Below are 22,638 nucleotides of genomic sequence, written 5' to 3'. Positions count from 1 at the left end.
CCTTCATGCTATACATGTGCATTAACTTGCAAAGCAACACTGCTCAAGAATGGTACATGAGACAATGGCGCCAGTGACCCTTTGCTGAGCAACTCTACCTTGCCAAGACGACTCCACTGTGCGCTTTTAAGACTCCATTGCAACTGAGACAGGCAATTGTCATCTAAACATCATTTTGCACCGATAAAGTTAAAGTTAAAGCCATGCAGTCGTCATTGATTAAGGAGCATGCTTCTCGTGTTGCCTTGGCAATGGATGAATTCTGCTCAATTAAAGGCTTTACGAGCATGTCAAAATGGATGTGGCGTTACTCTATTTATTGTAGCATGCATCACTACTATGTAGAATTAAAGTTTAGTTGCATGTACATAATACGGTGACACATTTTAGCCGATTCTTTCGAATGAGATGCTCGTAATAGGGATTCACGGACCATGGTGCTATGTTTGTAAATAAGAGGCATGCGTATTAGTAGCACCATGGCTAGGGCACCTTGGCACGACACTTTACATAGTCTTCAGTAAGCTTCTCGGTCGCATTGATTGCAAGTTGCTACTGTTATACGCCACAGCATTGCCCTAAAAGATCAAGAGAAATTAGACATTTGCACATGCATTTTGTAAAATTGAAATTGAGCCTGGTATTCAAGCGATGCACAGACAAAGAAGGGTGGATGCCACATGATAATTCAGACCTAAAGACGGATAAACAAGTAAGTTTACCCTTTAGGCGGCTTATCAGTTGATGTAAGATGAGACTAGATATGTTTATGCCAAGAAGGTTCAAGAGGATATGGGTGAGCTGCCTTCATTTGGATCATCTAATTGCCAGATAATGGCTTTGGCGTTGGGCTTTTGAGGGCGACTTTCATGACTGATGAACAGTATCGTTTGGAAAACACACTAATCTTGTTTCTGACAAAAGGGTTGCTTTGATGAGATGATTCACTCGTCATACACAATTGTATAGCTTTCTCTCGCATTCATCATCATAAGATCTACAGCATCTTTGCTCACTGGTCTTTTAACGACAAGGTGGCCCCAATGTTCATGGCATTCCTGGTATTGCTGGCGAGCATGATGGCCAGCATCTCAAGATACATCAACACAATTCGAAACGTCCATTTAAAGTGACGTAATGGTAACCGTTGAGCAGGAAAAAGGAGATTGTAATATGCAAGTACAAAATCAGATTATTCTCAATCCATCTCTTCTTGCTTTTCTTTTCTCTTCATTGATATAATAACCAAAATATGTCTACTCCCGATAACGACGAAGTGAACAACGTTGACAAGATTCCCACTGAGCAAAAGGGCGCTTTCCACCAGTTCCTCAAGTCCTTGGCTTCCTTCTCTGGTGATCTTTCTTCATTGACTTGCCCTGCCTTTCTGCTTGCTCCTGTGTCTTTGATTGAATACTCGTAAGTATACCTGTTTATAATTGGGTTCTACGCGGAGGAGAGGCGGCGGAGAAGCTGTGTGGAATGTGAGGAGACATGCTACAAGGAGTGCAGCGTATACTCGATAGGCTAACCATGATTTGTCAGTGAATACTGGACACAGCAACCGGACCTCTTTACAGATATCACTAAATCTGATGACGAGGTGGAGCGTATGATTGCCTTTGTGAAATGGTTCATCTCTTCCTTGAATGCTTCGTATTCTCGTCGTGTACCCAAGGGCGAATGGGAAAAGAAGCCTTACAATCCTGTGCTGGGTGAGCAATTCAAGATGCAATGGGGCGACTTGCAAGGATCTGGTGAAACGGATGTCCTTGTTGAGCAAGTATCCCATCATCCCCCCGTGACCGGATTCCACATCAAGAATGAGAAGCATGGCCTCACGTTGAATGGCCACACGGGTCAAAAGACTCGCTTCTCGGGCACTTCGCTGATTGTCGATCAGGTTGGTCAAAGTATAGTGACTCTGAAGAATCGCAGCAACGAAAGCTACATGTACTCTTGTCCTTCCATCACTGTAAACGGTATTTGGTATGCTGGTAATGTATATCTATTTTATGCTGTGTGGGCAAATGCATTAAACATTGTTTGTTTTGCTCATAGCCCCCTATGTCGAATTACTCGGTACATCCTATATTCAATCAACATCTGGCTTGTACTGCTCCATCGAATATACCTCACGTGGTTGGATTTCGGGTGAACGAAACCACTTTAAATGCTATCTTCGTCGCAATGGAGGAAGCTCAAAGGAATACATCTGCAAAATGGAAGGCCAATGGAGCGGCAAGTCGACACTGACTAAATATGGATCAAAGACATCTGAGCCCTTCCTGGATGTTACTGCATTGACACCTGCTCCCATGCACGTCAAGGAGACCGCAGAACAAGACGACATGGAGAGTCGCAAAATCTGGCAAAAGGTATCTGACGCTATTCGTGCAAATGACACGAACCTGGCTGGTATCGAAAAGAATAAGATTGAGACACAGAAGAGAGAGGAGAGAGCTGCCCGTCAAGAAGCTGGTGAGGAGTGGCAGCCTAAATACTTCAAGTGGGAGGAGGAGGAGCCTACAGTGATCACACTCCAGCGCATGCTGACATCCACTGTCAAGTCCAAGTACGCCCCTGCTACACACGGTAATTGGGTTTATAAGGGTGATTTGTAGACGTGCTTTTGTATTAGTTTTTTCCCTGCCATTTCATTATTCTATATCTTGTTTAATTCAATAAAACCCTACATCTACAAGAAAAGAGAGGACGGTAAATGGCGGTAAAAGAGTTTATGCATCAATCACCAAGGCGCCTCAGGTTGCAGTGTGATACACTATCAATTTAATCAATCTATTGTTACGCAGGAAACTGCAAGCTGTTTCTGAGCTTCCTTTTTGCTAATCTTGGATTATCTCTAGATAATGCCCGTCTAGAAAAGAGGATGGAAAACTTTTTTTTCTCTACTGTCTTTGGCGGTATAAATCACTTTGTCAGAGCAATAGTCATTGGCCCAGCCAAAGCCCGTATTGTTCAAAAGGAAAGGAAAGTCTATCTTCGGAGGATGTTGGAAATCCCAATCCACACGCTATTCCGTAATAAAAACGCCTCGTTTCCTTTTAATTTTCCCATTTCTTCTTCTTCTTTTACTTTTCCCTTTATTTCATCTCATACAACAACATGTCGCAACCTCGCAGATCCTTCTCCTCTGGCCCTACCACTGGCTCTGATGCTCAAATTGAAGCCATTGAAGAATTAAGACACCATTTCAAGCTGTCTACCGACGAATTAAAGCAGTTTCGTGATGACTTGCGTCGCGAAATGGACATTGGCCTCAAGTCTGATGAGTCCAACATGGCCATGCTGCCCTCTTGGATCTTTAAGCATCCCACTGGTCAAGAAACTGGCGAATACCTTGGTTTGGAATTGAGTGGTAAGTACGAGGCGAGAGGGAGCAAATGCGAATTACTGCTAGACCATTGACGTAATATGTGTAACTACCAGGCTCCAATATCCGTATCTATCTTGTCACTTTGCATGGTCAAGGTCGCATCAGCACCCGTCAACAAAAGTTCGTGATCAGTGAACATCTCAAGAAGGGCTCCATCAACTCGATGATTGATTTCTTGGTGGAGAGCGTGGATAACTTTTTGTCATTTGTCGGTAAATATGAACTCAAGCAAGCCTTGAGCCTTGGTTTTGTCCTGTCCTTCCCTCTTGAACAACATGCTTTGAACAAGGCTGTCGTTATCCAATGGACCAAGGACTTTGAAATCACTGGTGCCGACGGTAAGAACATTGCCGAGCTCTTACAGATTGGTTTCAGACGTCGTCATATCAATATCAACGTGGAAGCTGTTATTAACGGTGCTGTTGGCTGTCTTTTGGCTCATAGTTACCGTAGTTTGGATACCTTGGTTGCCTGTACTATCAGTACAGGTACCAACGCTGCTTATTGGGAAAAGGTAGAGGCTATCATCAAGAACCAAAAGGAGCTCCCTCCCAATGCTGACGGTGATATGATTATCAACACTGAATGGGGATCTTTTGGTGACAAGAATCCTGGCCTCTTGCCTCGTACCTTTTACGATAACCGTGTCAACCGCCAATCTGTCAATCCCGGTGTCCATGTCTTTGAGAAGATGGTGTCTGGCCTCTATCTAGGTGAGATTGCTCGTATCATCATGGTGGATTTCCTTGATCGCCGTCTTCTTTTTGACGGCCAGTATACTCCAGAACTGAACACGCCTTATCTCTTTGAAGCCTCTTACATGAGCGCAATTGGCTCTGACGATACACCTGATTTGGAAGCCACCAAGCACATTCTGGAAGCCATCATGAACTTGCCATCCACCACACTCTCTGATCGTCAAATTGTCAGAACCATCTGTGAGCTTGTCTCTCAACGTGCTGCTCGTTTGGTTGCTGCTGCTATGAGCGCTATTATTGACAAGAGAAATGCCCTCGAGGAAGGTTTAACTATCAGTAAGTTTTGAGCGTGATATGATTCTATAGAATGGGTTTATTGATTTTGCTTGTGGTATTCTAGGTATGGAAGGTGCAGTCTATGAACATTTCCCCAACTTCCCTAGACGTGTCAATGATGCTTTGAGAGGTATCTACGGCGAGCGTGTTGATCACATCAATGTTGGTATCACTCGTGATGGAAATGGCATTGGTGCTGCTTTGGCTGCTATGATTGCCATTACTCAAAAGCAAGCATAAACATTTTTGCATAATCTCATTTCTTCTGCCATCCAACTACAATCTCCTATCAACTTTTCCCGCATTAATTAAGAATTGTATCTTCCCGAATCTTACCTTGCTTTCCCAAAAAAAAATGAATTGCAGACCCTTACTTTAAATTTGTTACAAATCACCCCACATTGAAGTGAATTTTGGCTGGTTTGTATAGTCAGAATTATGGCATCCAGTTGAGATTGACTGAATGAAAATGCTTATATGCATTTAGCCCTGAATTATCATCCCGTAACAGCAATGTTCGCATAAAATGTTGGCTGCACACATTGAAAGATCGAGATTTCAGTTCATATATTTGACGTGTATTTCGAAATTACATTACCAGTTTGTGAGGATTTATTGCAAAATGTCAGAGACAATATAATAATAGACTATGAGTTAGATGTTAAAGTGGATAATATAGAATGGGGGTATACTAAGACTAGGTCTATTCTGCCATCCAATTTTTGGCAGAAAGACGATCATCATACGAGGCGGACAAGGATATCTTGGCCGAATCGTCTCTTGCGGCAGCATGACTACCTACTACGGCCACTGCCTCCATATTGCTGCTGCTATTCTCTGGATTTGTGTCTGTCGCTGCATTTCGGGTAGTAGGTAATGAAGCAGAAGACTTGAGGGGTTTCTTCAAATCCTTATGGTGCTTGCATTGGTGTGTTTGCTGTTGCTGTTGTCGCTTCTTTTTTTGCTGTCTTGCATTTTTCGACGACGATGCTACAGAGGACGACGATGAATCAAATACAGACTGTGAGGGCGATACTGAGTAATTGAATGGTACTTTGACTACAGGCTGTTGCATATCCTGCAGCGTTTTCTCCAAATTGCTGAGCTTGAGTTTCTCGTATCGAATACTGAGATCCACATAGTCCTTGATTGACTTTTTCAGATCTTTGCTCTTCTGCCTCTCAAACAGCTTGATTTCCTTCTTGATCTGTTCTTGATATTCGTCGAAATCTTTCTTATTCTTTTCCAATTCCTCAGAAGCCTGAGATTCGGCATTGTTAATAACCCATGACATCAAACTATCTGCTAGCAATTTGCTGTTACCTCTATCTCCTCTGCAATCACTTCTCGCACCTCCGGGTGGTTGATACCTAACCTCAATTTCAATTTATCGGATCTATCACGCTTTTTGTTTCGAAATTTCAGCTGATCCACATAATCCATTAGTTTCACTGTTCTTGCGTTGAAGATGACCTTTAACGGGTCGAGCGAGTTTTTGTATTCAATCATCACATCACCGAATTTCATGGATTCCTCCTTTCCCTGCCTTGTGAACACAAAGCCCAATTCATCCATCAACAATCCCAACATTTGCATTTTCCTATCCAAGTTTCTCTGCGTCTCCCTCGAGTCCAGCTTGAGTCCTGTTCCCAGTCTGTATTTGCTTTGGGTTGTTTCGATAATCAAATCGCCCATGTGTATCATCACATCTCCTAATCCTTCTCTCGTCTGGATAAGCTGATTCAGCGACTCTGCAATGAAACCATAGTACGACTCTTGCAAAAGGATGTAGATTTGATGTTTGTGAAAGATGTCTTGATCATTTCCATCAATAACCTCGGATGGTTTAAATGACTTGAAGCCTCGATCTGTGCTTGGCTTGATCACCCTATTGAATTTTAAAAACGACAGTACGCCAGTGTTGGAGGGTCCAACTTCAGTAGGAGACTACTCGTTCCATCAGCCTTCACACTGTATCTCAACAGTCGATATCAACGTACCATGTCAGTAGACAGAAAATGAATGAAATCATCGTTGCTTGTTAATTCAGAGCGACTCATTATCTTGTCGAAAAAACGTTCCACTTGAAGTCTTTTTCTCTCCACATAATCTTGGTCGTCAATGAGCGAAGAAATAGGTGGGTCGGGCAGTGGAGGTAATACGATTTTCGGGTAGCTTTTCTTTAGTTTGTGGTAGATCCAGCTTATTTGTTGAAAAGTACGGAACGATGTAGGCAGCACCTTTTCAAATTCGCCCTGGAACTGTTGATTTGCCGTTTCAGCTACAAAAGCGATCTTGCCGTAAATGATTCTATATACTTACGTCTCCTTCCAGAGCCAGCTTGAACTGTATTGTATCTGGTGTAGCGGCTGCTTCTGGAACTGTAAGCGTAATGTTCATTGTTCCAAATCAAATATGAGAAAAAAGGGAGGAAAGAAATGTTTGTATGCTGGAGAAAAAGAGGCACCCGAAATGCACAATTAAATTGTGTGTGTTGTTCCTTCAGAACTGAACACGTATCAAATGCAGCAAACAGGGCGGTTATACGATTTACCGTTTCTGCATCTCGAGTAGACACATGTATTCATTTGAACATTTTTGTAAACACTAGTGGCCGTTGTCATTGATTTGAAGAATCAATATACACAAACACATTAATAATTAATACATTAAATTATTGCGTGGAAAGGAGGTTTCCAATCAAATACTACAAATATGAAGGGGATGTCTCCCTAAAATCAGTTTGTGTGCGTCAATGGCTTCTTGCGATTATATATAAAATTACTTTCCTCCTTTCGAAACATTGTATATAAATACCTTTTGCTTTAAATTTGTTTTTGTCTCGGCCCTGACACAAACACAAACACACACACACACACACACACACAAAGATAAAGAAACATCAACATGAGTTTATATGAAATGCACTATGTTTCAAATGCGTCCGAGAAATCTCGGGTAAAAGCACAACAAGCGATATTACAAAAAGCATTGCAAGAGCTATCTATCAAAAGCAAATTGGAGCAGCAAAGTGAGCATGAAAAGCTATTATCAAAGCAGCATGTAAGAGCCGTTTCAGGAAAACACACTGCCGCCAACTTTGATCTGTGGCTACATTCAACAAACTACACAGTAGTGACAAACGAATGCAGACCTTACTCTCCTTACTGTTCTGGAGATACCATCATCTCAGATGCAGCTTCAACTTCTACCCGTCGCTCAAACAGACAGAGAACACCGTCGATGGTGTCAGTCTCCTCGTCATACATGTCAGACAATACAGCAAGCAGCTGCTATAGCAGAGAAGATGGCAGTAGCTATTCTACTCCAACATATACTTTAACTGAAAGGTAATATTGGCCTTAATGACACCTAGACATAGCTTACTCATGATATAGCTATAGAGACATTTATGGGTTCAAAAGACCAACGCAATGGATCAAAGCATCCAAATTAATCGAATTTGTGCAGCGTTATAAACTGATACAAGAAAAGCAAACTAAAAGTTGGAACAAATTGCTTGCCAACAACGAACAGCAGTGGCCAGACTTGTGTCCACAATGTAAGTTGCTTGAACTCCTTGTATGTCCTTGCCTGTACAAAACTAACTGAATATAGTAAGTCGTTATGTCAGAAAGGGAATCCCACACGCGATGAGAGCCAAAGTCTGGATGCATTACAGTGGCGCCAACAAGAAATTACAAGAAAATTCAGGCCGATACTCATTATTCTTGGAAATCGTGGAGAGCGATGATGCCAACAACGAATACGCAGATGCCATCAGCAAGGATCTCCACCGCACGTTTCCTGACAATTCGAATTTTGCCTGTGATATTCAGCATCCAGATGGATCGACAACAGTGGAGCCACGCTCAAATGAAAAAATCCAACAACTACGTCGAGTTTTGCTTGCTTTCAGCGCTCATTCGCCAAACATAGGCTACTGTCAATCACTCAACTTTTTGGCGGGATTCTTACTCTTGTTTTTGAGTGAGGAAGAGACATTTTGGATGCTGGTCACCATTGTGCATGACATTTTCCCTCAGAATATGTTTGATACTACCATGGCAGGAGCCAATATTGAACAGACGGTGCTCATGATGATGGTCTATGAGAAAATGCCGGGTGTTTGGGCCAAGATTGGCAGTAAAAGATGCTTCTGGGAATGCGAACAGAATGACGAACTGCCTCCCATCACCCTGATGACCAGCCATTGGTTCTTGACGCTCTTTATCAACATTCTTCCTGTAGAAACCGTGCTTCGTATCTGGGATTGCTTCTTCGTGTAAGTAGTTGGATTAACATGGAGTGTAACGTGTGTACTCATTCTGTGTTTTGTAGTGGAGAAGGTTGCAAGATGCTATACAAAGCAGCATTGACCATCTTGAAACTGAATGAGCAGCGCATTCGGAATGCAGAAGATTCAGTAGATACATTTCAGCTTCTTCAGAACATGCCCAAGAGGCTGATTGACTGTGATCAATTCTTAAAGGTAATACAATTATACGGCTGCGGTCATGCTTCAAAGCGAACTAACATCGCTTTCTTGCACAGTGTGTCTTTTCTCCTGAAAACGATGTTGCTCAGTTATCCGACGAGGATATCGACAGTAAGAGAACCTTGTTCAAGAGTCGTAAAATCCAGAGAGAGCTGAATCTCAGGGTTTAATTATCCAGCTCTTCCAATTGTTAATGTAAAATGTAATGTGTCAAACTTAAGCCGTGCTACCAAAATTTCATCTACCATCAGACTTAATAAATCAACTAACAATAGAACTTTTTTGACAAGAGTACTATGTATGTACTTTACTTGAACGCTGTATGACATATAATACATTCAAACATTATAAAAAAGCGTCCCAGTAAACAATTAGAGGCAATTAAGATTTAAAACATTAAGCACTGAACAAGGCCCAAAACGCCTTTGTTTGTATTTACAAGCATGCTCATGAGATCCTGCGTGAAGAAGAAGACCGACAAGTCTAAGAGCATATCAACGCGGATGCCCACATTCGACTCAACTCTCAAATGAGATTGGAGAAGAAGACAGGCGCACTCAAAATCGTCCAGCTCTCAACGAGATTGCAGCCATTATTCCAAATGAACATACTGATACAAGTTTTAAAGCTATTCTTATCACATATCAAAGTAGCTTTTGAAACAGTGACAGTAGTCTCTTTTAAATGAATCAATGAAACGCATACTGCCTACATGCCATGTTGAAATGCTGAAAATCATTATTAGGAACCAGCGGTTACATATATTTAGTGATGAGCCAGGCTGATTGGCGTTGTCAGATGTGAAAATACTGCACCCAACTAAAACAAACAAAAGGGCTCAAGCTAAACGGTAGTCCTTTAGAATTCATGATCCTCATTTAATTGGCATCCCAATCATCATTGACATCATCAAAGAGGCATTTTGGCCAAGCAACAGCACCAAATCTAATTCAAACTTAGAGTTCAAGATTGGACAAATGTTGTTCTTTTTCGACTTGATTGAACTATTTTGCAAGGTTCGACTATATAAATTGTGATGATCATCCTATGCTTCCTTAAGCGCCCATGGTGGTAGGGCGAAGTGGTTAAGCATCCAACATGCCATCTGGATGATCCCGGTTCAAATCTCAGTGAATGCATTTTGGTGATTATTTTGACGTAGTACTGATGTTCTCGTTTGGTGTTTTGTGTTCTTATCCAGTATCCCTATTTTGACGATTCGCATGATTGTATTAGCTCTAGATGTCGCATCTGATTAGTAGTAGATTTCTTTCCCAACTTAGTTTATTATATATCTTATTCCCCATCATTGCAGACATTGGATCCACCAACAGTCTTTTCTTTCCCTCAGTATGACATTTTAAGGACTTTAAATAAAACCTGGAACTCGACTCCCCTACAAAAAAAAACAATGCTTCCTTAAGCTTTCTAAAAGTACTTTTCATGACGCATCCAATGGTGCCAAGTAGGATACATGTTTTGAATAAACTTATTGAACAATTTTGGAAAATACAAAGTTAGGTTTTTGGCAAAAATGTCAAAAAAACTACATATAAAAACCTTAAAAACAAAGCTTCAGGGGTTGCCTTGGATTGAGAGAAATATGCCGATATAATATATACCATAGCAAAAGTCTTCATTTTTGAGGGCAAAAATACGATCGTTTGATTTTCGATGAAAACTATGAGGTACCCCTCATGGTTTTTGATCGATTTTTGGCCATGTTTTTTGGGTCCTCAAAAAGTTGAGCAAAGGTATCAGGAAGTTACTGCCACTCGAGTACAACTGTTTGGCGCCATTCCGGTGGCTCAAAAAGGTCTATATGCCAAAATATTAAAGCTCAAAAACGGATGTGCTTCATACATTTGCTTGTATATACTGTATCTCGTTAACAGCCAAGCAGGATACAACTTAAAGCGCGATCTGCCTATACTGCATTCCGCCTTTGATGCTCCTCTAGCCCTCCAGCAACAATTTGTGTATGTTGCATAATTAACAGCTCACATATTCCTTCTATTCATTACACCCTTATATGAAGAAAATCGCTCGCGCCTTCTTGAACTATGTTAGTTGCAATATTTGAATGTTATAAATGTGAAATTGCATTCACATACACACATGAAGTAATGTATTGCAAACAACGAAGAAATAATTTGCAATCTCGCTTGCGCTTTGTCACTTTGTGATTATCGAAACAGGCTGTAACTTGTCGAGTATGATAATACTCATCAGAGTAACATATTTTCTTTCGTGTGATTTATTTTTTGAGGAAAATTATTATATTCATAATATTCTTTGCTAAAATGATCGCAGGCAACTTTTGCTGTGTTAGCAATGCACTGCATAGTATTATCAAGACAGTTTACCGGTTGAAGTGCCAGGTCTTCGATCATCTGCACTGCCTCAAAGAACAATCTCGATGCTATGAAAGATACAATCAGTATCCCTGCATTCACCCCATAAAGCTGGCATGCATCTACAGATTCACATACTTCTGCATATAAGATGCTATATAGCAGCACAGGAAAGAGATGCCATTTATATATTACATCCTACTGATAGCACTCTTTTCTTTCTTTCTCTTTTCTCCAATTAAACATAAGCATATTATGAGAGCTACATTTCTCTTTGCCATTGTCATTGTCCCAATAATGGCGACAAACATTTCCAAGGTATCTGCAGCTGCTTTAGGTGCGAAAAACCGCAACGAATCACAAGCAGATAGCATACGTTTTAATGATGTCGGTGCAGGTGCTGGTGCAAGTGCAAGCGCCGCCACCGGTGGCAGAGGGCTTGTAAACGATGTGGTGAGCACCATAAAGGGGGTGACGGACTTCATTGGACTTTGATATGTTTCTGGTGGCTATAGACGAGTAAAGTAAAGGCATTGCAGTCTTTTTCAATTTTGATCATCACTATCATAGTTTTGATGATGATATTCTTTCAAAAAGCTTTCGCCGTATTTAAGGAAGTCTAAAAGACCAAATGCTCTGGTTGAACATGTTGTGGGCGCTAGTGATGATGTTGACGCTGCGTTCTTCAAGTGCAAACACACAAAAGAGTGACCACAAAGCGGCATTAGTTTTTCTGAAGGAGCTTATTCTGGTGGAGGGTCGCGTTTACCACGACAGTAGCTCTTGATACCACCAACTGCCTTTTTCTATTGTCTTTCGACATGGCAAATCATTTGCAAACGTATGATATCAGCTTGGATGAAATAATAATCTGATCACTGCAAGGCACCAAAAAAAAAGTCGCAACTTGCTATATAAAAAGTACGATTTATACGCATTTTATTATAATTTGCCTTGAAGGATATATTCTATACTACTATTGATGAAATCCTTTTTGAAGTTCATATCGAATTCAAAGATATCAGACAGCTGCTCACGAACTAGTAGAAGTTGATGTTAGTATAATGCTTAAAAGGATAATCAATAATCTACAAACCTTGTTTCTTCGTAATACTCATCAAATTAGCTGTTGCTAAAATGGTACGAATCTCGCTCAAAATCTCCTCATCTGTAGGGAAGCCAGCTGGAATCATGGGCGGCAATACAGACATCTGACTCACATTACCCATGGCGGGTGTATCCATTTCACTCTGTGTGTGTCCAAACAGCTGAGAACCACCTGTTGATGGATCAAAGGTAGAATTAGTGCGAGGGCGATTATTGAAGGCAGGCGAAGGGGCACCTCCCATAGCGCTGGGATCAAATGCCGGTTGAGACATGAGAGGCAACTGGGTATTGTAGAGACTTGGGCTTTGCATGTCATGTGGGTAGTTTGGATCCATCATCATGGGCTGCATCGGTGGCATCGGTGTCATAGTATTTATGGGCTGCATTTGGCTCATGAAATCCGGATGAGCAGAGCTTGCAAAGGACATGGGTCTCATTGGCATACCAGGAGGTGGTGTAGTCATCATATTACGGTTATACTCTTGCATAGGGATCATACCGCCAGGTGTAGGAGCGCTTCCACCGTAGTCAGAACCCACAGCAGAACCTGATGTACTAAAGGCATACGACTGCCTATTTCTTGGCTTATCGTTCACCTTGGTATCGCGATAATAGTCATACTCGCCAGCAGGGCTGCTGATGCCGCTATAAACACTGCGATTGTAGCCCGGAGGCACCATACCATAGCTGTTGTACGAGTTTCCAGTCAAGCCAGACTCTCCAGAGCGATGCGATTGCATCTCCCACAGCTCCTGTTCATAGACACTCCACTTCTTCATGGGAATCATCTTTTCGTCAAACTTTTCTTCATCTGTAACAATGATCTTTCTCTGACTGTCACCTACGACAACACGCGTATTACCCCACGAAAAATCATCGAAATGCCAGAAAGAGTAGATGGGCAGCGCGAATGAGTAGACAGGAAGAGCAAATAGATAAAATATCATCCAGCCAATGTGTTGCCATTGGCGTTTGAGGATAAAGATAATGACTTGAAGTGCGTACAAACCAGCCAACATACCAATAGCCAGTGTAGGGAAGGGACCAGCGTGAGCTGCCATAACGTAGATCAGGTAAACGAGGTAAGCAAACGATACTGGCAGTGTCAAGGTACCAATCAGATCCACCAGCACGACAAAACGCATAGAGAAACAACAGAAACCACAGAGATCAGGCAGCAGAGCAACTTCCATCAAATTGTGAATGGTAGAGTTAATCCAGCGACGACGCTGAGACAGTAGCACCTTCCATTTATCAGGGGCGACAGTACGACACATGGCATAGGGCGTAAACTTCATCTTGTACTGAGGAAAGTGCTTCATCATCAGTGTGGTCAGGTATCGATCTTCACCTAGCGACAGCAAATTCTTCTTGTGCAGCGTATCCACATGGTTTTCAGCATAGTCGTGGACCACAGAAGGTGAGATAATGAGGGGCTCGTTCTTGACAGGCGTGCGAATACGGTACATACAGAAACAACCAGGCAGACAGGTGACAGAGCCAAACAGAGACTCAAATGCCTTGGCGAGATAATGCGAAATGTAGTATTCATACACCTGAATCATGGTAGTCCACGATTGCTTCTCGTTGGCCAGAGCCGTTTCACCACAGATGCCCATAATACGCGCATCGTGCAGCATGGCCGAGATAAGATGATTCAGCGAGTAGTCCATAACCTCCGTGTCAGAATCCACCATGAGAATGTACTCGTAAAAAGAAGGATTCACGCCAATGACATTCTTGATCTGATGGTACATCTCCAATTCCATGGGCGTCATTTCGCTGTCGAAATGGACACGGTTCAAAAAGTTCATGCAGATCATTTGAGAATCACGTTTACCACGATTACCAGGCTTGGCGCGTTCAGAGGCTTTACCCACCTTGGCGACCACGAGATACGGCACAACATGGCCCTCGCATTCATACAGGCCAGAGTAAATTTTGCCGTAATTCAGCTGCTTGGCACCCTCGCCTACAGACTTGAACATGAGAGGCTCAGGGTCCTGCTTGGTGTCGTAGCCCAGGATATCCAACACAATGCGAGGCGTGGGGCGATCATTGCCACTACCCATGACCATGCCGTCAGCAATGATGAACAGCAGCTTGCGCTTATCGTCATACTTCATCACGGTGAGCGAATCAATCGTTTTTTTAAGAGACTCTTCGTCTTCAGTGTAACAAGGAATTTGGCAAATTACAAACTTGTCATGGTCTTCAGGTGTAGGTCTACTGCCAAATTGAAGCGCGGCAAGGAACTTAACCAAGATGACCAGACACATGAGACAAGCACAGGCAAGCAGCAGGTAGTTTGTAAACAAACAGCGCGCAGTTTCACGGGGGTCTACATAGCCGATTAGAAAGTAGTTGTTCAAGCAGTTCATATTCATCTCCTGCTCTTCCACGCTCATTTTCCCCTTGTATTGTTCCCATTTAGATGTGGCATCTGTTCCCTTGAACAGACTAAAGAGATCTTCCACGGTGCCAGATAAGAAGCTGTAATTACCGTTGGCAGTACCATAGGTATCCATGGTTGTAAAGTAGTCGTTGAGATCATACACATTGTTGTTGATGGCCAAGGCGTAGCGGCCCCAGCTTTCAGCATCTGCCTTTAGATTTTTGATCAAATGGACCAACGTGCCTTTTTTGTAGTCTTGAATAGTAGGCAGAAAGGTCTTCCAGTACCAGTAAGGGTCCTTGGTATCTTCAAGCGTTGGGATCTGTACCTGATCACCAGAGTAATGGATAAAGGAAGCCTGTGCATTGACACTTGTATTGGCAAGGATCCTGATGTTGCTGTCCGTGACAAGGCCAGAACAGGCCACTGTCAGTGGAGGAGGAATAGAGGAGGACACGTCCATACCAGCCAGGGCATCCATGGCGTCTTGCGTTGCCGTGTAAGCAGATGTACCGTGTGTCGCCTTGGAGAACTGAGTCATATCATACACGGTGCCCCGGACACTCATGTAGTTGTCGTTGGCAGAGTTGTGGTTGCTGACAGTGGATGTCGAATACATGGTAGACGTGCCTGGACACACCACTTCACCGAGACCGACGATAAAGAACAGGATGACTGCAGAGAACCAAAAGATGATCATGCAGAGTGTCACCTTTTCACGCCATGCCATTTGAATGTCTGAGCGCTTCATTTTACCCAGTTTGCTTAGTAGAAAAGACGGGATCCAGAAGGTGTTGAGCCATACAAAACGAACCCACCAACGACGCACATTGGTAATGGGAACCTCTTCAATGTTTTCAATCTTGGGTGCTTGAATGTCTTCAATCATTTTGCTCATGTCCATGTTGGGGCCAAATCTAAAGAAAGAAAAATAACAGTGAGTACTATGTTTGATATACACTATTGAAGTAGTTACCCTTCTGCAAGCCCAGTAATACCCCATTCAGATTCTTCGCCCCATTGACTTGGCTTTCCTTCACTGTAGACGTAGCTCCCGTTGTCTGCATAGTCTTGTTCAGGGGAGTCGACATAGTGTTGGTTGATATCATCATCATAACTGTATGGATTTGTCAAGAGACGATCACCTTGCTGAGCAGCATATCCTCCTCCGTCTTCCTCAGAGGCAGGCAGGCTCATGTTGTTGTTCAAGGCTGCGCTGCTCTCCAGTTCCATCTTGGCACGGTTTCTCTCCTCCTTTTCAGCAGCACGCAGGCCATCTTCCAGCTCTTTCCACACCTCATAATTGAGCCACACCATTTCTCGGCCCACAAAGACAGTCTGCTGGTTCCAATTCATTAGTGCACAAGCACGCTCAATGGCCTCTCTATCAGAGCCGCTTGCTTCCAACTGCAATGAGTCCATAAAGACATGGTACCGCTCCGTAAACTCTTGGAATGTGTAGTCGTTTGCAAAATCAAAGTGGTGGCGGACAATGAGATCAGGGATCAGAAAGGCACGAATTTGTGAGCGAATTCGGTTGTGATCAAATTCAGGCGCTTGAATGTCGTTGGGCCTGATGTGGATGATGTTGTAAATTCTGGTATCTGACATGGAAAAGGTGATGTCTCGCAGTGTAATGTAAAGCTGGTCTGTCACTGTCATTTCTTGCATGTCTTGATATGCTTCTTCCGCTTGCTTGATCTGTTGGTCAAGCTCCGTATTGTCTGTGTTGGCTGCATTCTCTGGAGAACTTGGACTATCATTATTGGCTACTTTTTCAGGTCTGCGTTTGGTGGCTCTTCTTCTCATGGTAGGCGCACGCGTGGGCTTGCTGGAGAGCTGTGCCTTGACAATGGTGCGTGCGTCTTTGGGATGCGACTCGGTGGCCATGGCTGTGCCCTGGAACAAGTTGGATAAAAATGTGTTGGAGCTGCTGTCTCGCAGCATGTTGACAAAATCAGGTGAAAGATCATCCAAGTTTCTTTCAATAAACATGTCGACAGAGTAGTGCACTGTGCCAGAAAAGTGGTTGATACCAAAAGCGTACGTCTGTGAGCCGCGAGACAATGCAGGATGACTAGAGAATTGGCGCTGTAATGAAGCTAAAAAGTTGGCATTGCTGGCATCGGTGGCGCCAGACTGGAGTCGAGCCGTATCTCTGTCCATCAGACCAGTGATGCCGCCTAGACCCAGGGAAGACGACTTGCTCAGAGCCTCTTTTTTGCTGCGAGCATCCTCAATCAGTTGCCGCTTGTCTTTGCCCAACAGCAGCTCTAAACAAGCCGAGTTATCAATGACCTTGGGCATGGGCAAGGGGACGCCATCCTGCACCATGGCAGCATTTCTGCCATGCTCATTGTTAAAGTGTTCGTTGACCAAAAAGTGGTGCATGCGTTCATTAGCCAGGTTGACGCAGAACTCCTGGAATCCGTTGGTTGCAAAATTTTGAAAGCCAAACTGATCCATGATACCAATGACATTACAGGGCTCTTGAACACCCGAGTAGCAGATCTTTCGATTCACAGATTCAATGATCCACATAAACAGAACGTTGTACAAGGCGCTGGCGAGTTCATCACGCTGCTCCATGGCAGCTTGAGGGTTTAGAAAGATGGTGCACACTTCCTTGCCAATCAGCTTGAGTTTGTAGGTCAAACAGGTCTCCAACTTGGTAGGCGGCACGCCCAGCATGACAGCCACAATGTCCAGAATATCTGTGTTCTTGACAATACATGCTTCTTGCGCCAGAGCGTCTGTGTTTTCTTGAAACTGCAAGTTGCCAATGTGCAAGATGGCAGCCAGCAGCTGGAATATCTGAGTCACTGTCTTTGCCTTGAATCCACACATTTTCAAAGCACTTTTGAGATCACTGAATTCGATTTCATCGTTCCAATCGGACGTGGCGATGCAGCCTGATTGATTCAGGTAGTGGAAATAGTCTGGCTTAAAGTTGATATGAAGCGCATTCTTCTCATCCACGGTGGTACCAGCCAAAAGCGAGTAAAAGACATGGTATGTGCGTTCGTTGGGTGGTACTTGAGTTACTCGCGATTTGTCAAATTGGTAGGTCAAGGTCTTTGTACCCAGAATGCGGCCCCGCTCGTTAAATTGGACTTCCTGAAACATACCAAACTTGGATGCCGAGACATTTTGTGTTGTACGAGCATGCCCAAAGGCTTCAATCACTACCAGCGCATTTTGTATCTGAGAGCCTAGCTTGTTTTCTCGTTTGTTGTGTGTAGAGAGCTGCAGTAGTTCACAGAGAAAGTGCGTGCGTGTGGTGCTTTTACCAGAGCCAGTGATGCCGCTGCAAAAGCAGAGTTAATTTGACATGCTGCGATTATTTTACTACACGTACCTCAAAATGATGCTCTGGTCCTCTCCTGTGCGTCTCATGTTGAAATACACCTTGGTCGCTAGTTCGTAGACATGCGGCTGTAGCGCAGGCTTCTTTTCAGATAGATCCTTGTATCCAATATCAGCATACGATCGCAATGTGGCATCATTGAGTAGCTCCAATGGTTGATAGGGATTAACGACTACAAGGCTAGTGTAGCCTAGTTGGGTATATGGGAGATTGCGTTTGTATCTGCTGGCTAGTAGATTGTAGATGGCTTCTTCACTGGGCGGTTGTCCGCCTAGCTGATAGAGGGACACTAGATCAGTGCGAGAATCTTCTTGCATTTAAATATTAGAGAAAATGAAAGAGAAGGGAAAAATGACAGTTATCTTGTATCATACTGGTTTATATATTATCATGTTGACGAGGAGTGTGAATCAACCTATTTATATAACAATTCAACATTCTGGGTTAACATGATATGGCCAAAAGTTGCATCCTCCAATGACATGGATTGTGGGAGGGATTGCAATGAGTACAGTTTATATGAGATAGGAATCCAGGGTGCATTTTGATACAGGCACATCGCTCTTGGCACACAGCCGTGCCTTCAAGTCTAGCTATCGTGTCAATACCCTTGCGCTCGTCATGCTTAAAATATCCCACACGATGGAAACCACGGTACACGAGCCAACATGTCAACATTTTTCTATTCTCTGCAATATCTCCAAAATTGTGTAATACCCAAATTGGACCTCCCCTCAAATACGTGCTGCAATCGACTGTACGGTATGTCAGTTCCACAATGGATTTAATATAAATAAATGGATGCCCAGAGATGTATCCTCAAGAGAAAGGCAGAACTTCAGTTGCACAAACAAGCACAATCTCTGGGCATTTTAATATACATACATACAGCGTTTTAAGAGCCTAATTGCTTCAACAGTGATCGTCCCCTTTCTTCAAATAGCTGCTATTAAATCCCAGTGATACATGTTTATTCATTTCGATTTGTTTTGTTTCCAACTACTACTGACAAAAGGGGTGTTGCTTGTTTGCCGGATCATTTCTTTTTTTTTTTTTTTTTTTTTTTTTTTACAGAGGAAAAAGTCTATTTATTTACAAAATTCAATGCTTCCCCATCACGTTATTCTCCATCATCACTGTCTTCGATCAAAAAGTCCTTGATTTGGCTTAATAACCTGCTGTCTCTGCTTTGGTCGCAGACATTTTCAGCAACGTAGGGTGGCAAAGATGCAACAGACTCTTCATTGTAATCTTTAAGGTTGACTTGACAGCTGTAGCACAGAAACTGGTTCATGTCGATGCGAGGCTCTTTATCAGTGCTTTCGCTACTGCAACACCCACCATCAGGGTTGGAGCAATCTCCACAATCAGCAGACTGTTGTTTTGTCTTTGATTCATCAGCATCTAAAACATCTGCCACAGTAATGTGTTGTCTCCATGCGCCAATATCGGCTTCAAATGGCATCAAACAGATAGCACAGGTCTTGGTCAGGTCCATGTTGGCAGAGGGCGTTAATTTCATGACTGTACGGCAGATGGTGCTGACAGTAGATGGGAATTCTCGCTCGATGCTCACAATAAACTCTTCGGTCAATCGATCAATCGATGTCTTTCCAGGCATCATGGTGCTGAAGTTATAGGGCAATGTCTCAAATTGAGTTATGTTGGCAAAGTGGTTGTAAAATCCAATCTCCTTTGACAGCATGTCCTTCATGGGACGCATAATGCAAAGATCCTTGAAGCTTTGTGTGTTGTCTACGCTGACGTCCAATGCCACACTGTATCCACGGCCCTTGCTGGTCATGGAAATCATCTTGATGGCTTGACGAGTAGCCGAATCGGCCATGAAGATATAAGGACAACTAGAAACAGTCAATCAGTATAAGGCTACATGCTGATGAACCCGAGATTTACCCTTCACGTCTTGCCACAGTTACAAGCATCTCCATCTTGATGTTCCAAAGCAAATCTTCCTTGGCGGTTGTCTTTTTAATATTGGTGAATAATTGCTTGAGTTGCTCGGCTTGAGATTTGTTGGAGTTACTTTGTACACACTTGACATAATGCTCTACAAGGGTGATATGAGCCTTCCTACATTCGTATGTTTTCGTCGTTTAAGGCCGCCTTACCGTATCCTTCATTCTCGACACCACCTGAAGTAGACTTGAGGATCTTGTCGAATGTGTTGCTTTTGGTGAATTCAGGCCCAAACACTTCTTCCAAACGATAGCTGAAATACTCGAATTCAGAATAGTGTTGCTTGAAATCTTGAGCTAATTTCTCGGATGACTTGGCCTATGTGTTACAATTGAATACCTTGCTTTGATGCAGCGAGTAGCTTGTTTTACTTACTGTTGATTCAAATAGAGTGCTTTCATCGATATGACAAACGATGGCTTCAGGTATAAGTTGTACTTTTTTCTTTTCAGAAGGCACCACACGCATGAAATTCTTGGTCAAATTCACCATGGCACTGTTTCCATTAGTCATCGCATCCCAATTGCTCTCTTTCGCAGCATAACACACACTTACATGGATGAAGGACCACCTGAGCATGCCAACAGAACCTTCCCATTCTTTCTGTCATTGTTTCTTAAACGTAAAAGAATTGATCTGTATTTACCAATGAACACAAACATAAAGCAAGACCTGCCATCAAAAAGAGCATTGTGTTGGTCATTGATAGGATTTTTTTGACATTTAACGCAAGATACTTACTGGCAGTAATATGCTTGACGGATCAATAAGGTAGCATTCTCGGTTTTACACTTGCAACAGGGCTTCTCGGTGGATTTAGTAGTATTTGTGCTGGTTACCATTGTATGAGTTGTGTTGAAAAGAGTGGGATGAAAAGGGCAATATTTTTTTCTTGATTTCGATATTTATTTGTTCTCAGTCCAAAAGCCACCCTTCAGAGGCTGCGTAGTAGTACTCAATGTCTGTAAGATGTAGATACTTACTATCAGGAAATCATACTTTTCATGCACTGCCTTCCAAACAAAGAAGCCGCTAATGGGCCATTCATTCTATGATTGAGCATTCTTGGCATGTTGTCTTCAACATACGCATCGTACACAATTTAAGTAAAATGAACAGGTTAGCATTTGGCATTGGGGTTCACATTTGGATAAGTAGTTTCGCCCAACCAATGAGTTTTTCAAATACTCAAAAGCGGATAAAGTAATAGAAGACAGCAAGATTAAGCTATAGTAGTTTACGATTCGCAATCCTCTTCTTTCGAGCCTTTAAAAGGCATCTATTACCTGTGGCATCAATTTTGCCAGCCAAAATTGGTTGTAAGTCCGCACGAGATTTTTCTTTGTCTGGTTTGTTCGTTTTCGATCAAATTGCGACTTGATTAATTTTTTTTTTTTTCAAAATTCGACTATGTAAACTGTGATGATCATCCCATACTTTCTAATACATTCCTAAAGTACTTTTTAACGCGCATTTGGTGATGCCAACTATAAAGAGAAGTATGAATGAACTTATTGAGAGATTTTAGATTATATGAAATGTAGTTTTTGGCGAAAAGGTCGATATTTTGCTTATGAAGATGTCATAAAATGAAGTTTCAGAGGTTGCATTGGATCGAGAGAAACATTTTGGCGTAACGTATATCATAGTAAAAGTCATGGTTTTTGGCCATGTTTTTCAGGTCCTAAAAAAGTTGAGCAAAGGTGTCAATAAGTAAGTGCTGATTGAGAGCAATTGTTTGGTGCTATTCTGGCGGCTTAAAACGGTTTCCAACACAAGAAAAGACAATTCAAATGTGTCCAAATTTTGCTGTATTTTGCATAATTTGAGTAATATGAGGGTAATGTAAGTATGCTGGCTACCCGTATATGCATTGTTCTCATTAATATAAGCATGTGGCAGCCTAGAGGAGTCAAACCTATAGGTTTGGAGGCTTCTCGCATCGGTAGGTCCATAAGGAAAATCCCTGTACACAATAGGAGAATCAAGTCTTCAAATCATGTTTCTGTTCTTGCTTCTCTTTTCAAGACGCTTTAAAGTTACAGACGGGTCAAAAGAAGAACAAGGAATGGTATTTGCTGTTGCTGATTATGTAAGTAATGCTCCTGTAAACATATTTGGAAATCAATTTCCCAAGTAAACTTCTTGCATAATTCTGCTTCGCCAGCGATCATAAATGTGTTCATCCGTTTGTTGACAACGGCTCCATTGTAGCTTTCTATGATACATTGGTGCTTGTAACAATTTATATAATTATGACATTTCACATGAGAAACATGCATCATCTCAAGGAAGAGCATCTGCAAAGTGAGGGTGGATTGCGCGAGCGGTTTGACGCTGGTATTTTAAGAATTTTCGCTTATCTAATGTATCTTATAAAGGCATCCTATAATATGACCGCATTCATCCAATGGCTCCAATGCCTTTATTAAATTTTGTCAACTACCATGTACTATGGGTTTTCTTTCTTCTGGTGCCATTCAAGACCATTGGATCCAAACCGTTGTTT

At 42.5% G+C, this 22,638-nt stretch overlaps 6 protein-coding genes across 6 annotated transcripts; 3 read left to right on the top strand and 3 right to left on the bottom strand.

Annotated features, from left to right (window-relative positions):
- Nucleotides 1-1,252: 1,252 nt before the first annotated feature.
- Nucleotides 1,253-2,624, top strand: ADE3_1 (tetrahydrofolate synthase; the record flags this gene model as incomplete). Its single annotated transcript, XM_064820613.1, has 3 exons — nt 1,253-1,419; nt 1,546-1,997; nt 2,062-2,624. 3 exons carry the CDS (start codon nt 1,253-1,255, stop codon nt 2,622-2,624), a joined length of 1,182 nt encoding a protein of 393 aa, XP_064684533.1.
- A 502-nt stretch (nt 2,625-3,126) lies between these two features.
- Nucleotides 3,127-4,671, top strand: ATC70_001214 (uncharacterized protein; the record flags this gene model as incomplete). Its single annotated transcript, XM_064820612.1, has 3 exons — nt 3,127-3,379; nt 3,451-4,431; nt 4,496-4,671. The coding sequence occupies 3 exons, from the start codon at nt 3,127-3,129 to the stop codon at nt 4,669-4,671; spliced, it is 1,410 nt and encodes a 469-aa protein (XP_064684532.1).
- A 463-nt stretch (nt 4,672-5,134) lies between these two features.
- ATC70_001213 (uncharacterized protein) lies at nt 5,135-6,831 on the bottom strand (the record flags this gene model as incomplete). The annotated part of the gene is made up of 4 exons (XM_064820611.1): nt 5,135-5,692; nt 5,755-6,378; nt 6,432-6,692; nt 6,754-6,831. 4 exons carry the CDS (start codon nt 6,829-6,831, stop codon nt 5,135-5,137), a joined length of 1,521 nt encoding a protein of 506 aa, XP_064684531.1.
- Nucleotides 6,832-7,338: 507 nt separating this feature from the next.
- ATC70_001212 (C2H2-type zinc finger transcription factor) lies at nt 7,339-9,099 on the top strand (the record flags this gene model as incomplete). Its single annotated transcript, XM_064820610.1, has 5 exons — nt 7,339-7,781; nt 7,836-7,993; nt 8,050-8,716; nt 8,773-8,923; nt 8,986-9,099. 5 exons carry the CDS (start codon nt 7,339-7,341, stop codon nt 9,097-9,099), a joined length of 1,533 nt encoding a protein of 510 aa, XP_064684530.1.
- A 3,126-nt stretch (nt 9,100-12,225) lies between these two features.
- On the bottom strand, nt 12,226-18,469 carry ATC70_001211 (uncharacterized protein; the record flags this gene model as incomplete). The annotated part of the gene is made up of 4 exons (XM_064820609.1): nt 12,226-12,323; nt 12,380-15,702; nt 15,762-18,092; nt 18,144-18,469. The coding sequence occupies 4 exons, from the start codon at nt 18,467-18,469 to the stop codon at nt 12,226-12,228; spliced, it is 6,078 nt and encodes a 2,025-aa protein (XP_064684529.1).
- Nucleotides 18,470-19,272: 803 nt separating this feature from the next.
- ATC70_001210 (uncharacterized protein) lies at nt 19,273-20,971 on the bottom strand (the record flags this gene model as incomplete). Its single annotated transcript, XM_064820608.1, has 6 exons — nt 19,273-20,014; nt 20,067-20,220; nt 20,282-20,447; nt 20,505-20,625; nt 20,685-20,801; nt 20,871-20,971. The coding sequence occupies 6 exons, from the start codon at nt 20,969-20,971 to the stop codon at nt 19,273-19,275; spliced, it is 1,401 nt and encodes a 466-aa protein (XP_064684528.1).
- Between the last annotated feature and the right edge of the window lie 1,667 nt (nt 20,972-22,638).

The sequence above is a fragment of the Mucor velutinosus genome, assembly GCF_035048745.1.
Source record: "Mucor velutinosus strain NIH1002 chromosome Unknown tig00000041, whole genome shotgun sequence".
Classification (NCBI taxonomy): domain Eukaryota; kingdom Fungi; phylum Mucoromycota; class Mucoromycetes; order Mucorales; family Mucoraceae; genus Mucor; species Mucor velutinosus.
This window is presented reverse-complemented; position numbering and strand designations above follow the sequence as displayed.